Source organism: Salmo salar, chromosome ssa21 (genome assembly GCF_905237065.1).
Source record: "Salmo salar chromosome ssa21, Ssal_v3.1, whole genome shotgun sequence".
In the NCBI taxonomy this organism is placed as follows: domain Eukaryota; kingdom Metazoa; phylum Chordata; class Actinopteri; order Salmoniformes; family Salmonidae; genus Salmo; species Salmo salar.
Window position 1 is genome coordinate 15,102,799 of NC_059462.1, and position 17,098 is coordinate 15,119,896.

A 17,098-nucleotide genomic window follows, 5' to 3' on the forward strand; every position below is an offset into this window, starting at 1 on the left:
TCAATTGTCATTTCCACTTTACTTTACTGACTTTACTGTTCCTGTTGGGAAATGTTGTTGCAGTATCATGTACACGTTTAAAGTGGTGTTTAAATACAGTAGACAATACAAAATGAATAACAGTTACAGTAGATAGATACAGTATACATTGATGAAAGAAGACCAGCCTGCTGGCCTTACTGGGTGGATAGAAACATTAACCTGAGCTGTTTAGGAGGGATATCACATCTGGCACAAATTATTGTCTAGTTCTGTTTTTCCTGCCGGGGGGTGCCCTATACCTGCACCCAAAGGGGAGTTGTTCAAAGTCCAGGTACAGGGGGTGGCTTAGGTCTAAAAGGATTTTGTGAGCCTGATGAGGGCCCTGACCTTAAAGATCTCATCCAAGCCTGCCTGTTTGACTCCAAGTAGTTTGTTTGCTGTGGTGATAATCCTTCTTAGCATCTTTTTCTGTCTGACAGTGGCATTGCCAAACCAACAAACAATACAAAAAGTAAAAATTCTCTCATTGAAAGATTTCTAAAACAGAGTCAGTATAGTACAGTCAACATTAAAAGATCCCAGCTTTTTGAGAAAGTACAGTCTCTGCTGACCCTTTTTGTAGATCCGGTTTGTACATTTACTCCACTGAAGCTTATTGTCCAAGAGGACACCCAGATATCTCTATGTTCTGACCTCTGATAGATATTCAGTCAGTATAGTACAGTCAACATTAAAAGATCCCATTAAGTAAAAACAGCTCTTAATTGCCATTTCCACTCTAGTCAGTCAAGTTCGTAGAGTGTATGGGGCACGAGATAAAGCGCGTTGAAGTGCAGGCATGGAATCGATATTGCGCTCAACACTACAAAGTGTACCTTTTAATTGTTTTCTTGTGTTAATTGTGCAGTGGGACTGTCTGAGGAAGTGCTATGACGCGAAGGCAAAACAATAGTGTTAAGTATAAACCTACGTCCCGGAATACAAGCAAATTGGGATTACTTACGACTCGACTTTATCGCTTGAGAACCTTGCAAACCATGAGATGGAGGCGGATAGTGGGAGTTCAGAGATCGAATCTGACAAAAGTGAAGAGGAAGAACCTGCTTTGACAGGTGTGGGGAAGGCTTCTGAGCCTCACCCCAATGAGCAAGAAAATGCCCGAGATGACTCTGGCCCAGTGGGAGTGCATTTTGTGGAGAAAGTGGAGTCATGTCTTTTGGCCGACCCATTTGTGGCATCTGGCGGAGTGGAAAAGCAGTTGGCTGTTGTTAACACACTCAAAGTATCCAGAAGTGGATTTTTTGTATGTCTTCCCCCAAGAAGAAGCGGGCGCTCTGCCTCGCGCCCTCAGGACAAGAGCTGTATATTGCTTTGCTCTCAGGAGCAGAGTACCACTGAAAGGAATGAATTCCGGGGTGGCTTTGAGTGTGAAGATGGATCAACTGAAGTTGAGGATCCATGGAGTCTGTAATGCATGCAGTTTGGTGAGACGCAGACCTGGTGGCGAGCGTGAAACTGAGGAGACCACGTCTATCCTTTAGAGTTTTGATATTGAGTGCCTGATAAAGTCATGCTATGATATATGGAGTTATCCATTGAGAGCCTTTGTTCCAAATCCACTACGATGTTTCAGGTGCCAAGGCTATGGTCATGTAGCAGCAGTGTGTAGGATGAAGATGCTGAGGTGTGAGAAGTGTGCAGGAGGGCATCGGACAAAGGAGTGTGTAGGTTTGGAAGAAAAAGTAGTGTTTCAATTGTGGGAGGAGCCCATGTTGCTGGGGATCAGAAATGTCCTGTGTGAGTGAGACAGGTTGAGGTTGCCAGGGTTCGAGAAGGGCAGAAAGTGTCATATGCTGAGGCAGTGAGGAAAGTAGAGGATGATGGGCAAAGGGTGAGGGATCATGAGAGGATACCACTAAGTAGTAGACCAGGTCTGAATGACCCGAACAGTTTGTGTTTTATCAAGGTTGGTTTCTTGGCATTCATTGCTATGGTAATTAACTGTACTGCAAAGTGTGGAAAGGAAGTCGCAGAAGCTAAAAAGTAGCAGCAGCAGAAAAGTTATTGGAAGTGAAAGATTTTAAGGCAGAAGAGTTACAGGAGGTGTTGAAGGGAGGAGTCCTGTCCCCCCAGGCTGGTGGCCAGGAGTAGGAACGATTAGGGCAAAGTAGTGGGATAAGGGAGGTGTTTAGTAGTTTTGGTTTTATAGTTGCAGGGTTATGTGTGGTGCAATTTTTTTTCTTCTTCCCGTTCTTTTTCTTTTTTGTTTTGTCACAATGTGGAATGTACATTCCGAACTGAGAAAGGCAGCAATTCACCAAAAAACGTCTAGTCTGCCGGAAATTCACACGAAGAAGAATTTTGCCGGTATTTTTAATTGATTGGCTATACACCTGTTCTTGATTGTTTGAACTCTTGGAGCTTGCAAGTTCAGACTGGGGAATAATGTGTTTGAAGAGAAAGGTATGAATGCTGTCCATCTTTTGTAGACAAGTTTATAGCATGTTAAACTTTTATCTTTCGGTTTGTTTTTACCTGTCTTCTGAAAATATCCTAAACTTTTGATATCTTGGTCCTTTTGATTTTAAACCTCTGAAGTGCACTGAGCGACTTCAGTCTCCAATCCATTGACTGTGTTAAAACATCTGTCCTGGCCAATAAACAGTTCCATGGATTTTATGTTGCAGGCCTTTTGGTTGTTGTTTTGCCAAATAGGGCCTACCTGTGAGTTCCTTGAAAAACATTGCATTATGTTCTGAATTCCTGTGCATTAGCGCCATCAATATGAAGAGTTAAGGCTTTACACAGGATGGTTGATGTGCATTGATGACGACCATCCATGAAAAAATGATAAAAGACATGGTACACCTGACCTTGTATTAAATATACTTTTTATTTCTTGAAATAGGCAAGATAATTAGCTAAATCAATTGTACTCTATACATTGTGTCTGTAATCACTTCAGCGCAGAAACATTCCAATTATTTGTAGTGGAGTGTAAAAAGCATGACACGTTGAAAATCCATCAAAACATAATAAAAAAAAATAGACCAACTAATTGTTTCTCTTTCCCCCTAGTTTGTGTGAATCAGGCCAAATTTCTGCAAAAGCTTACTAAGGACTTTACCACGTATTTACTTTCCATGCAATACCTAGGCTACTCATTTCAGGAAATGTAAAAATAAACATTCATTAGTTGGAATATTGTGATTATACGTTTACTGTCTGCTACTCTGTTATATGTGTCCTTGTTTGGAAATGGACTAATGTGACACACTCGTTCTATAATTATAATACAGTAATCATGGAACCTAAATCCTTCCACTGCTTGAACATTTTAGTGCTTTGGACATGCAAGTATACTGTCTTGTCTTCATTCATTTATATTGAAGAGAGAGCAAGGGCATTTGTTATCCCATACTGTAAATACTACAGTACACCATTGATAATGGATGCTAAATGCATGCATGAGACAAAATAATTGCATTGCTGAATATTCAAGCAGCTTTTAGTGCAAAATACATTTCCCCCACGAAAAGATATGGTGGACCAAATCTTTAGAAAAAAGGTCAACCAATTGGACGTTCTTCAAAAGTAAATGCTTCAGTTTCATTTTATTGCTCCCATAGATTCAGGACAAACATATGGTACCACTAACATTTCAATTGCACCCCATCCTTTAATGTATTCCTTAATAAATAAAAATACATTTACATATTTGTACATGTCTTTCCTATAAGATTTTATTCATGTGCATTTACTATGAGAGCAGAATACATTGGAAAACAATGTGATTGAGTTGATGTTGAGAATGAGCAGAGTGAGGCTACATAAAGCTACTGATTTGATTTTTGGATTTAGTTATAGGCACAATACACCATCTATATTTCCTGGGCCTATTGATAAGCTAACATTATATCGCTCCATGTGCTACATAACATGTAATACTATGTATGCATAATCATTTAGTAAAATAAGCTGCAATCTAAAACAAAGTCTGAAGTATATGGACAATGCCTTTCTCATACAGCTACTTGTGGTTCAAATAAGCAGTGCAAATAAAAGAAACATACTACGGTGAAAATAAATGTACTGCCTTGTAAACCTACCAAAATCACACTTGCCTGTCAGAGGTCTGAATCAACGCTACCATGCAACGTAAACAATCTGTCATGCAAATCATTTCAGGAGGAAAACTACAAGATACTTCACATATTGCAACGCAATTAAGAGAGAATGAAACCCTGAGTCACACTTCAGAGAAGACAGGCAAAATGAAAATAAGAGATCTTGCTCTATGGCCTTGGAGGTCCTGGGTCTGAGACTGGCCTATGAAGTCCTGTGTTGGGAGATGAGTCTGATAGTGGAGAGGAGTCCTCAATAGGAAGAAAGAGAGATTTGGAATGCTGATGCCCTGCAGGTTTGTTCTGTGTGTGTCTTTGTACAAGCAGTACTGTAAGGCTGTCCTCTATTGGTGAATCATCCATGTAAGCCAAGCCTGACAGCGAGTCTTTGGATTCCTGATGACTCCTCTCCAAGTTGAGTTCAGGACTCTGATAATGTAAAAGAAATAACAGCAAACACACACACACACACACACACACATTTCAACGTAAGTGTGTGCTTTGACCATTAGAAAGTGCCTCAGAACCCTTGGAGCTGGTCATCACTTTTCAAAAATGATATCCATTCCGTGTTTAAAAAGTCTTAGTCCTTGATTTCCATTGTCTGTCTGTTCTGTGGAAATCAACAGTTCAGTACGTACTTGTGATGATGAATGGCTGAAGCAATGGGTGCTGGTCAAAGCAGCAATTGGCTGGACCCTAACAGCTGGCCTTTGATAGTCTGGACTAGCGGTCACAGTGCTGTAGGCAGGAGGTCCCAGTGTGGACTGCCTCTGCAGGAGCTGCAGGATGGTCTGAATATCTGATGTCATCTGGGACTCCAGCCTGCAAACACAGAATGCAGAAAATGAACGGCTACTCTTGGTTATAGGGACTGGAGGCTAATGGAAGACAAGTTCAACACCAATCAATAACCATACTGTCTCTAGGCTATCGTTGTTTTGTTTTTATTGTACAGTTGTTGTATGTGTCACATTCTAGCACTAGGGGGCGCTTGTGATCTATGTTGACATTACAGGATCATCATGGTTGTCAATTAAATCAAAAGGCTTGGGAACATGTTCTATCGGCTCTCTATGTCTAATAGTCCTACCGATTCTCTCTCTGGGAGTCATAATGAATCAGTAAGGGTGGGGTAACAATGTCTGGCTAACTCACATTACCGGTAGTCATAATGGATGCATATCCTCCTGCTGCTATATATAGAGCATTATCTGTGGTAATGCTGATGAATCATTGTAATTGCCCTTAGCAGCCATCCGACAATCAGAAATAGTGCCATTATGCACATGCTTGGTAAAATGCCTTCATCATTTCTTCAGCAGGCCGTCACTCTTGACACATACGGGAAGACGGATTCTCTGCCATTCAAATAACAGACAACCTTGTTTCGTTTAGTGTAATATAATGGCTGTGTTGAGGAGACCAGCAATTAGAAATTATTTTAGCGCTGCTCCCCCCCCTTTGAACGATGGTCATTAGGCTACCGCTGAAATAGAGCCTAAATGGTGGAGACATGTTGCTAAAACCACACAAAAGGTAGCTGCTAATGGTTGGGTAAAACCCAGGGTCAGAAAGAGTGCACTGGATAATGTGAGTCTTTTGGAGACAGAAAAATGGGCCACCCGGATGCAGGAGCCCTCCAATGCGTTGTCTCCTATTCTGTGATAATTTCTGCTAAAAATACGGTACCACCTGCTGTTTGACTGTCTACTCTTGGCAGCCTGCTGGCTGCAGGTGTGTTATCTCTCCACTCAACCTGTTTGTCTGCCTCAGGAAATGAAGGGGGTTCAAATGTACTGTATTAATGCACATGGAACAAGTAGTCCATTTACATGTAATGTTGACATGGATGGAAATGAAGCTAGCTCGCTAGCCCGAGGCTAGTACTTTTCAGACCAGGCTAGTAGAAAATGTGCCAAACTAGCCCGAGATCCAGATGAAATGTTGTCTTTTCCATTATCGCATAGCAGATTTCAGACCAGGCTACTTTTCAGACCAGGCTAGTAGAAAATGCAGTCTACTAGTGCCCAAAATACTTCTAGGAAAATTATACTCAAACTATATTTTGGTATTTGTTTCATTAATCCACTGTTGATACAGTCCCAATATGTTTTGCATGTCAACAATCAAGATTTCAAGATATAGAACTTTCAAAATACAGAAAGTGTCACAGTATGAGGCATTTTACAAATACTATGATAGTTTTTGTGTGGTATTTTCCTTTAAGTTCCATCACTGGATGTTATCAAATGTTGTCTCCCTTCTGGCTCTCACATCTTATTATTGGTCTTTATAGCTGGAGTGAAGCTAGATGTTCATGAATGTTTGACATTACATTGTAGATGTCAGAGACGGCCAAAGGAGTGCAGTACAGTAGGCCAACCTGTTCAAGTGCTCTTCGAGCTGATCTAAGCGTTGCTCCACCTCTCCGTATGTGATTTCACTGGCATCGCCGTCCTCGCCCCTCAGGTCCTGCAATTGTGCTGACTCATCCAGGTAGTCTCGGGGCTTCTTGCAGACCCATTTGTCATTGCACAGATCTGGCAAGGGAGGGAAATACACATCCTTTATAAGCTCACATGTGGGTCAGAGCACAGGTGCCTGGTAATCACTAAACCATCCAACCATTGAAAATAGAACAACACTATTCTATTCATCTTTGGGTGAAAAGCTTCTGTATGTTGTTCCTTGTGTTTGTAATTTATTAGCCTAGCTAGTGTTTCAGGAGACAATGGTTCTATGTCGTGGTGGGACATTCGGGCTAACTCTGGTGTTATCTCTGCTAAACACACTGCTAATACGTGCTGTATACACTGATTAATGCTGGTGTGGGTAAAAGCAGCCTTTTTTTATGATTTGAAACAACTGACAGGCTGATAATGAACTTTAATCACGTTTATCTGTTGTAGCAGGAGCCTTTGGGATGCCCAGACTGAAATACACACTCCTCTTTCTGTGGTCTCTATTGTAAACATCAGGCCATTCATAGAACAATGTGAGCCTATTGGAATAGTCATCATCGCGAATTCTACGTGTGACTTAGTCAGCGACACACTGTTGTGTGTGTTGTAAAGACGCGTGAGTAACATTGATTTTCTCCATCAGAGCATGGAAATCAATTGCTGTTCTCCTATAGACACTCATCTACAGTCACCCCAGGTAACGCTGTAGGCCTATTTCTTATAAGGTATTGAACTTCTGGGATGAGAACTAACTAGGACGTACCGTGCACATTTGGAGGGCGAACATCTGTGCGAAAGCAGTGCAGCAGCTTTCCCTAAAGTCTCTTAAAAAAGGCTGCCTGTGACTTAAGCTGGTGAAAGAAACTGTTCCACTGAGACTCGTTTTGGTACACATTTCAGCTCCATGCACATGGCTCTACTCAGGGATTTACAGTGGGGTGGGGTTTGATTGATAGGCCTATATTGTCTTTGTGTCTTCGCTCTTAGCCTCCTACACAGGTGCATTTACTGTCTCACTGTTTCTGGATACTTCGTCTTGCACCCACCCACTGACATGGTGGGGTGTTTTTGGCTGTACAGTACGTGGTACTTTTCGTCACCATGTAGCTGAGGCAATGACCAAATCAGAGGCCTATCTTAACAGTATGACTGTGACAAGACAATGATGGGGGGGGATAAGTGGATGATGTTCTATGATCCTCTTAAAAGGGATGTTTTACAGCGGTGGTCATCTCCCAACTGATATGAAGTCATCCCTCTTAGAACTCAGGGGCCCAATCAATGACCTTAACAGCACGTGGCCCAGGGACCGTACAGGCCGTACCGTACAGCTCCTTTGAAATCCACTAATGAACTGTAGATCATTCTAGAAAGTAGTATGAGTAGAAAGATCTGACGATTAATGTGGGGACATTTAGTTCCTGTGCTCCAACAATAGACTTGGGTGTTAATGTGTGAGCACAGAAAGGGTTACGATTGTATTGCTGCTCACCAATGTTATCGTCATAAGAGGGAGTTCTCTCCATGATGTCTCCAGGGGGATTGGAGTCGAGCCCCAGTGCAAGGTCTTCCACCGAGGGACACCCCTGGATGGCCGACCCCTTGGACATCTGCTCCTCCTTCCCTGATTGTTTCAGGTCAACTGAAGTTCTCTTTAGGCACAAGTAGGACTCCCTCTCCCTCCCGGAGTCATTTTCTGTTTCCTTGTTGCTTCCCCCTGTGGAATTGTAATCAAGACGAGGCAGTGGAACACACCGTGCTCTAGTATTACAGAGAGAAAGCACTGAACTCCTCTGGGACTGAGAGAGCTGCTCAGTGAAAAATGACAAGAGGAAGTGCTCGTGCAAAGTGTGGACACAGAACTCGCCTTTAGTTGGATGTGGTGTGAAGGAGATCCTTCTTGTGATCTTTGTGCTCTTAACGTCTTCCTCTGGATCTGAGTCACTAGCGTGAGAATACGCGGCCTGCAACGATGGAAACGTCAGAACATACAATCACTGAAACTAGGCCCACCTCGCTAATGTAATATCATGCAATAAATATTACATAATTTGCTACAGCAACATCTAATTAAAGCCACAATGTAGCATCTCTGTTTAATAGCGGTGGCCGTGAGCATAGTCAATGAATACTAAGTAATGTCAGTGTAGTCACATACCCTCAACATACACATTAACATAACGTCATAACGCATAATTGTCATCGTCATGCAATGACCTTTCCGAACATATAGTTAAGAAATACTTATGAATACAGGGAGTGAGCTTTTAAAATATTATTACAGATTATATAACGTTTTGTTTATCACAATCTCATATGGTAATTATAATATTTTTTTGTTATAGTCGGGCCTATTTCATTGTCAAAATATGCTACAGAATACTGTATGTTTATTGACCATACAGTTTCGACAGAGGACCCAACAGGCTAGTGTTATGACCATGTGCACTGTCTGACGTACAAAAACATAAGCGCAACATGTAAAGTGTTGGTCCCATGTTTCATGAGCTGAAATAAATGATTTTCCATATGCACAAAAAGCTTATTTCTCTCAAAATGTGTGCACAAATTTGTTTACATCCCTGATAGTGAGCATTTCTCCTTTGCCAAGATAATCCACCCACCTAACAGATGTGGCATATCAGGAAGCTGATTAAACAGTATGATCATTACACAGGTGCCCCTTGTGCTGGGGACAATAAAAGGCCACTCTAAAATGTGCAGTTTTCTCACACAACACAATGGAACAGATGTCTCATGTTTTGAAGGAGTGTGCAATTGGCATGTTGACTGCAGGAATGTCCAGGAATGCACAGAGATACCGTGATGAGATCCTGAGGCCCTTTGTCGTGCCATTCATCCACCACCATCATCTCATGTTTCAGCATGATAATGCACGACCTGTACACAGTTCCTGGAAGCTGAAAATGTCCCAGTTCTTCCATGGCCTGCATACACACCAGACCTGTCACCCATTGAGCATGTTTGGGATGCTCTGAATCGACAGCGTGTTCCAGTTCCCGCCAATATCCAGAAACTTCGCACAGCCATTGAAGAGGAGTGGAACAACATTCCACAGGCCACAATCAACAGCCTGATCAACTCTATGCGAGGGAGATGTGTCACGCTGCACGAGGCAAATGGTGGGCACACCAGGTACTGACTGGTTTTCTGATCCACGCTCCTACCTTCTTTTAAGGTATCTGTGACCAACAGATGCATATCTGTGTTCTCAGTCATTTGAAATCCATAAATTAGGGCCTAAATCATTAGTTTCAATTGACTGATTTCCTTATATAAACCGTTACTCAGTAAAATCGTTGAAATTGTTGCATGTTGCGTTTATGTTTTTTGTTCAGCGTCGATATACCTTGCCATTCTCGTCTCTGAGGTTGAATGTCAGCTCCAGATTTGTCAGGAAGAAATCGGCAAACTCAGGGTACATGTCAAGCACCTCTAAGAGATCATCTCTCTGTATGGTATGCAGGTCACAGTAACTCAGGGCTCTGACGTCCGCATTGGACTTTCCAGGTTTGGCATACAGATGGATCATTTCTCCAAAGATGTCATTCTTTCCTGGCGAGTAGAGAGAGAGAGAGAGAGAGAGAGAGAGAGAGAGAGAGAGAGAGAGAGAGATTGGAGATGAGGTTAGGTTCTTCTTAGAGAAAATTATCAGGAGAATACACCAGACATCAGGAGAGCTGGTTGGAGTCTCAGCGAATAAAGGATGGTCATATAATCTCAGAAGATTAGGAGAATTGCTCTGGTCTGTCTGTGTGTAGACTAATGGATTGGACTGATGTAGAGAAGGACGTCCTGTCTGGGTTTGCCTTTTGAGGATACGAATGCCTATCGAGTGCCTATTCTGTCTGTCTAACCGCCTGTTGTATATTTTTGTTAGTGTATCATCCACCCTTCACCAAATGTCATAATGTAAACACTTTTAAATGGACATGCATCCATAATTTCAAAGCTCCTTACATTGAATCACATCTCATTTAAAAGCCCATTTCATAGAGAATGTTAAAAACTGGATTATATGTAGTAACATCTGTAAGTCCGGTCCTGGAGTGTCTTAACAAAATTAAACCAAAAATATTTAGGCCTATTAGGGTGTGGTGCCTGGCCTTAAAGGGCATCTTAAGAGACCTTTCAGTGGTGTCAATTCTTAATAAATGTCAACCCCTGTGCAGCATTTTGTGTGAATGAGATGCAATAGGTTGGACTGCTGTGTGGCTTTAAGTGACTTATGAGGAGTGGTCTCCAGCCTTAGTGTTCCAACTCAGCAGGGACCAGACACCTCCAACATGGAAGCCTACACATAGCTCACACACCAGGGCTTTGTACCAGGGTTACAATAGAACAATAGTCTTCAATGGAATATTAGCATACAAACAATCGTCATTTTGGAGGGTTTTGGTTCTCAAAAGCATTCATTATACATACAAGTTGATTTCCCTATGGCTCATTGCAGTTTCACTTTCTTAAAAGTGTTCCCTGGGCAGATGTGCTCTAGTGGCAGAATTCATTTAATTGGCTTTTGGAACGTTGCTCTGATATATCAATGTATTGTTTCCAAATATGCGGATCTATGAGATATGCATCTTCCAGTGTAATTCATATTATTGGTTTTGTATTACACAGCAGCTTTGGCCTGGTTCTGGCCTTATTATGTCAGGTCTTTCATGTGATGAAAGATGCTCAATTTAATCTAGGCTTAGCCTGCAAAACCTGGTAGTCAGTGGGTTTCAAGTGTGATATTACTGTATGGAAAACAATTCCTTACTACTCTCATGTGTAGGCCATTTTAATAACTACTAACCAATATTACCTCAGTGCTTCCCCCTAAGATTTTTTCTTAGCAATGGAAGCTAATTTCCAATTGTACACATTTTGCCATGGCTTATGCCGTGTTCTTATGCTATCTGAGTGACTCAAACATTAGAACAAAAATCGATGGGGGCCCCATGCCATGACATTTTTGTAAATGTAGATTCTCCCTGACTGTTTAGTTTTGATTTAGGTGATTGTCGGTTCTCGAAGATAGTCTTATTTAAAATTATATTGCTCCATTAGATTTTGTAAATACTTTATATCTGGTTATAGTCGGTTAGGTTTACACAAACGTTTTACCATCACAAATGTGTAATATTTTATTTTTCCTTTTAAGTGGCGGCCACGATTTAGCAGTGGCGGTGTGCTGCTGCCAAATGCATATAGGTGAAACACTATACCTATAAAACAATACTGTTAAGAACTGTTGACAATCAGATAACAGAAGATAACATCTCCTCCTTCTATTGTTTCTTATGCCTCTGCTATGCCTCTGTTGTGTTCCTTCACTTTTGCAGCTATTAAAAGAGCAGTGGTGCAATGCAATGACAGCTGTTTCACTTTGCTCTTTGAAGTTGCCAAACAGTCTCACGCGGAGCCACTTAATATAAATGTCAGAGCCTCCATTCTGTCAGATGAACAATTCTAATGCAATAACGCTGTACCTACATATACAGAGCACATGTGTAAAAGAGACCGAGGTCTCAATATGTCTTCCCGGTTAAAATAAAAGGTTAAATCAAAGAAAATAAAAAATAAGACCTTAGGAATGGAGGTTTTACTATTATTGTTTAAGAATAATAAGAGAATAAGATAAGGCAGCTGGTATAAAATACATTCAGGTGTTCACGCTTACGAGTCCGGGTAGATGAGACAGAACACATTGTTGCAGTCAGTTGTCAGATTTGGACAAGAGAACTCCCACTGCAGGTCTGCTGCAGTGGGTCGGTGTTTAAATAACCAGCCATCTTTCCTCTGGGAGGTGACACTGTGTATCTCTGCCTGAGTTGACATCTAGCTCTACACATTGCCAAATATCATATGAGCACGAAACCCTACACTGGCTAGGACGGAATAATTCAAATCAATAATTAAATTCAACCCATCCAGCAAACATGCCAAAACATGCTTAAAAAGCTACCAATCCGCATTAGCTGTCTTCCAATCAGCATGTATAGAGCCTTGAGTTTTTCCTGCTCAGATCACATGGTAAGAAAAACCCCCTGCCCCTAACCAGGCTCCGAACTAACCTTTCCCCTGGTGGCACCAGCCCATAAAATCATTCACAATGATACTTAAATAGTTTGATTCAAGAAATACGTTGTTTCATCTAACACACAGGTGTCAAACTCAGTCCATTGAGGGCCATGTGCTGCGCGTTTTCACTCCCCCTTGTGCTTGATGGATCAATTCAAGTTCACTGATTAGTTAGGAACTCCCCTCACCTGGTTGTCTAGGTCTTAATTGGACACATATTGAAAGCAAATAACAAAAACCAGGAGACACTCCGCCCTCCATAAAATGCATTTGACACCTGTGATCTAACATGTCCAAGCAGCAGGAATGCATAATTCAAGATATTGTATTGATCGTCGCAATATGAGCCACATTACGATTCCCACTTCGTGGGTTAACCCTATTGGTGCGGGTGGGTGTTTGCCTTTCATGCCAGCGACCTGGGTTTGCTTTTCAGAACCCACCTTTTGCTGCATTGGTGTAAGAAGTGAAATGGTGGGCATGAGTCATAGGAAGGCACAGCCCGGACGTGTGAGGGGGTTGAGTATTCAATGCAGTGGAACTTGCCTCCCTGTTTGGAGTGGGCAGTGTAGTGATTCTTGCTATATATGCCACCTTACAATTCCCACCAAGTGAGTTGACCCTATTGGTGTGATGTGTAGGGTGTTTACCTTTCATGCCAGCAATGTGGGTTCGCTTCCTTGCTCCACTATGGCTACATTATTTTGATGAGCAACCAGTGATTTTCATGAATTTGGGGATGACAATTAGGCCACTGTTGCGATATCAAAATAGGGCTCCAGAATTTGACTCCTTTGTTCAATAGATTAATTTGCTTATATCTTTTTTTGTGTACTCACATCACATAGGCTAATTTTTTGGGGGAAATTCATCATCTGAGGAAGTGGAACGTGCTGACAATGTACATTGACACGGTCGCCAGGTGTACGGTGTTTCCTCCGACACATTGGTGTGGCTGGATTCCGGGTTAAGCGGACAATGTGTCAAGAAGCAGTGCGGCTTGGCTGGGTTGTGTTCCGGAGGATGCACGGCTCTCAACCTTCGCCTCCCCCGAGTCCGTAAGGGAGTTGCAGCGATGGGACAAGACTGTAACTGCCAATTGGATACCACGAAATTGGGGAGAAAAATGTGTAAAAAAAACGAAATAAAAAAATTCTACTTGAATGGGTAGTAGAATAGGCTAGAATAGAATCAGAACAACAGTTTTCAGCTGTGCTAACATAATTGCAAAAGGGTTTTCTAATGATCACTTAGCGTTTAAAATGATAAACTTGGATTAGCTAACACAACGTGCCATTGGAATATAGGAGTGATGGTTGCTGATAATGGGCCTCTGGACGCCTATGTAGATATTCCATAGAAAAAGCAGCCGTTTCCAGCTACAATAGTCATTTACAACATTAACAATGTCTACACTGTATTTCTGATCAATTTGATGTTATTTTAAATGGACAAAAATGTGCTTTTCTTTCAAAAACAAGGACATTTCTAAGTGACCCCAAACTTTTGAACACCAGTTTCTTCAAACAGTTGAAGTCGGAAGTTTACATACACCTTAGGCAAATACATTTGAACTCAGTTTTTCACAATTCCTGACATTTAATCCTAGTAAAAATGCCATGTCGTAGGTCAGTTAGGATCACCACTTTATTGTAAGAATGTGAAATGTCAGAATAATAGTAGAGAGAATGATTTATTTCAGCTTTTATTACATACACTCAATTAGTATTTGGTAGTATTGCCTTTAAATTGTTTAACTTGGGTCAAACGTTTCGGGTAGCCTTCCACAAGCTTCCCACAATAAGTTGGGTGAATTTTGGCCCATTCCTCCTGACAGAGCTGGTGTAACTGAGTCAGGTTTGTAGGCCTCCTTGCTCGCACATGCTTTTTCAGTTCTGCCCACAAATTTTCTATAGGATTGAGGTCAGGGCTTTGTGATGGCCACTCCAATACCTTGACTTTGTTGTCCTTAAGCCATTTTGCCACAACTTTGGAAGTACGCTTGGGGTCATTGTCCATTTGGAAGACCCATTTGCGACCAAGCTTTAACTTCCTGACTGATGTCTTGAGATGTTGCTTCAATATATCCACATAATTTTCCTCCCTCATGATGCCATCTATTTTGAGAAGTGCATCAGTCCCTCCTGCAGCAAAGCACACCCACAACATGATGCTGCCACCCCCGTGCTTCACAGTTGGGATGGTGTTCTTCGGCTTGCAAGCCTGCCCCTTTTTCCTCCAAACATAACGATAGTCATTATTGCCAAACAGTTCTATTTTTGTTTCATCAGACCAGAGGACATTTCTCCAAAAAGTACAATCTTTGTCCCCATGTGCAGTTGCAAACCGCAGTCTGGCATTTTTATGGCGGTTTTGGAGCAGTGGCTTCTTCCTTGCTGAGCGGACTTTCAGGTTATGTTAATATAGGACTCATTTTACTGTGGATATAGATACTTTTGAACCTGTTTCCTCCAGCATCTTCACAAGGTCCATTGCTGTTGTTCTGGGATTGATTTGCACTCTTCGCACCAAAGTACGTTCATCTCTACGAGACAGAACGCGTCTCCTTCCTGAGTGGTATGACAGCTGCATGGTCCCATGGTGTTTATACTTGCGTACTATTGTTTGTACAGATGAACGTGGTACCTTAAAGGCGTTTGGAAATTGCTCCCAAGGATGAACCAGACTTGTGGAGGTCTACAACTTTTTTCCTGAGGTCTTGGCTGATTTCTTTTGATTTTCCCATGATGTCAAGCAAAGAGGCACTGAGTTTGAAGGTAGGCCTTGAAATACATCCACAGGTACACCTCCAATTGACTTAAATAATGTCAATTAGCCTATCAGAAGCTTCTAAAGCCATGACATCATTTTCTGGAATTTTCCAAGCTGTTTAAAGGCACAGTCAACTTAGTGTATGTAAACTTCTGACCCACTGGAATTGTGATACAGTGAATTATAAGTGAAATAATCTGTCTGGAAACAATTATTGGAAAAATGACTTGTGTCATGCACAAAGTAGATGTCCTAACCGACTTGCCAAAACAATAGTTTGTTATCAAGAAATTTGTGGAACGAGTTTTAATGACTCCAACCCAAGTGTATGTAAACTTCTGACTTCAACTGTATATATATATATATATATATATATATATATATATATATATATATATATACTGCTCAAAAAAATAAAGGGAACACTTAAACAACACAACGTAACTCCAAGTCAATCACACTTCTGTGAAATCAAACTGTCCACTTAGGAAGCAACACTGATTGACAATACATTTCACATGCTGTTGTGCAAATGGAATAGACAACAGGTGGAAATTATAGGCAATTAGCAAGACACCCCCAATAAAGGAGTGGTTCTGCAGGTGGTAACCACAGACCACTTCTCAGTTCCTATGCTTCCTGGCTGATGTTTTGGTCACTTTTGAATGCTGCCAGTGCTTTCACTCTAATGGTAGCATGAGACGGAGTCTACAACCCACACAAGTGGCTCAGGTAGTGCAGCTCATCCAGGATGGCACATCAATGCGAGCTGTGGCAAGAAGGTTTGCTGTGTCTGTCAGCGTAGTGTCCAGAGTATGGAGGCGCTACCAGGAGACAGGCCAGTACATCAGGAGACGTGGAGGAGGCCGTAGGAGGGCAACAACCCAGCAGCAGGACCACTACCTCCGCCTTTGTGCAAGGAGGCACAGGAGGAGCACTGCCAGAGCCCTGCAAAATGACCTCCAGCAGGCCACAAATGTGCATGTGTCTGCTCAAATGGTCAGAAACAGACTCCATGAGGGTGGTATGAGGGCCCGACGTCCACAGGTGGGGGTTGTGCTTACAGCCCAACACCGTGCAGGACGTTTGGCATTTGCCAGAGAACACCAAGATTGGCAAATTCGCCACTGGCGCCCTGTGCTCTTCACAGATGAAAGCAGGTTCACACTGAGCACATGTGACAGACGTGACAGTCTGGAGACACCGTGGAGAACGTTCTGCTGCCTGCAACATCCTCCAGCATGACCGGTTTGGCGGTGGGTCAGTCATGGTGTAGGGTGGCATTTCTTTGGGGGGCCCCACAGCCCTCCATGTGCTCGCCAGAGGTAGCCTGACTGCCATTAGGTACCGAGATGAGATCCTCAGACCCCTTGTGAGACCATATGCTGGTGCGGTTGGCCCTGGGTTCCTCCTAATGCAAGACAATGCTAGACCTCATGTGGCTGGAGTGTGTCAGCAGTTCCTGCAAGAGGAAGGCATTGATGCTATGGACTGGCCCGCCCGTTCCCCAGACCTGAATCCAATTGAGCACATCTGGGACATCATGTCTCGCTCCATCCACCAATGCCACGTTGCACCACAGACTGTCCAGGAGTTGGCGGATGCTTTAGTCCAGGTCTGGGAGGAGATCCCTCAGGAGACCATCCGCCACCTCATCAGGAGCAT

At 42.4% G+C, this 17,098-nt stretch overlaps 1 protein-coding gene across 2 annotated transcripts in view; it reads right to left on the reverse strand.

Moving 5' to 3' along the window:
- Positions 1-2,856: 2,856 nt before the first annotated feature.
- The window catches only part of LOC106581803 (potassium voltage-gated channel subfamily H member 7), a 53,652-nt gene continuing 39,410 nt past the window's right edge, over positions 2,857-17,098 (reverse strand). For both annotated transcript variants that reach the window (XM_045704631.1, XM_014164130.2), the window contains 5 exons: positions 9,942-10,147; positions 8,064-8,535; positions 6,493-6,649; positions 4,748-4,931; positions 2,857-4,535 (listed from right to left, as the gene is read on the reverse strand). In XM_045704631.1, coding sequence (XP_045560587.1) covers positions 4,278-4,535; positions 4,748-4,931; positions 6,493-6,649; positions 8,064-8,535; positions 9,942-10,147 — 1,277 coding nt within the window. In that variant the 3' untranslated portion in view covers positions 2,857-4,277. The remainder of the gene's footprint in view (positions 4,536-4,747; positions 4,932-6,492; positions 6,650-8,063; positions 8,536-9,941; positions 10,148-17,098) is intronic.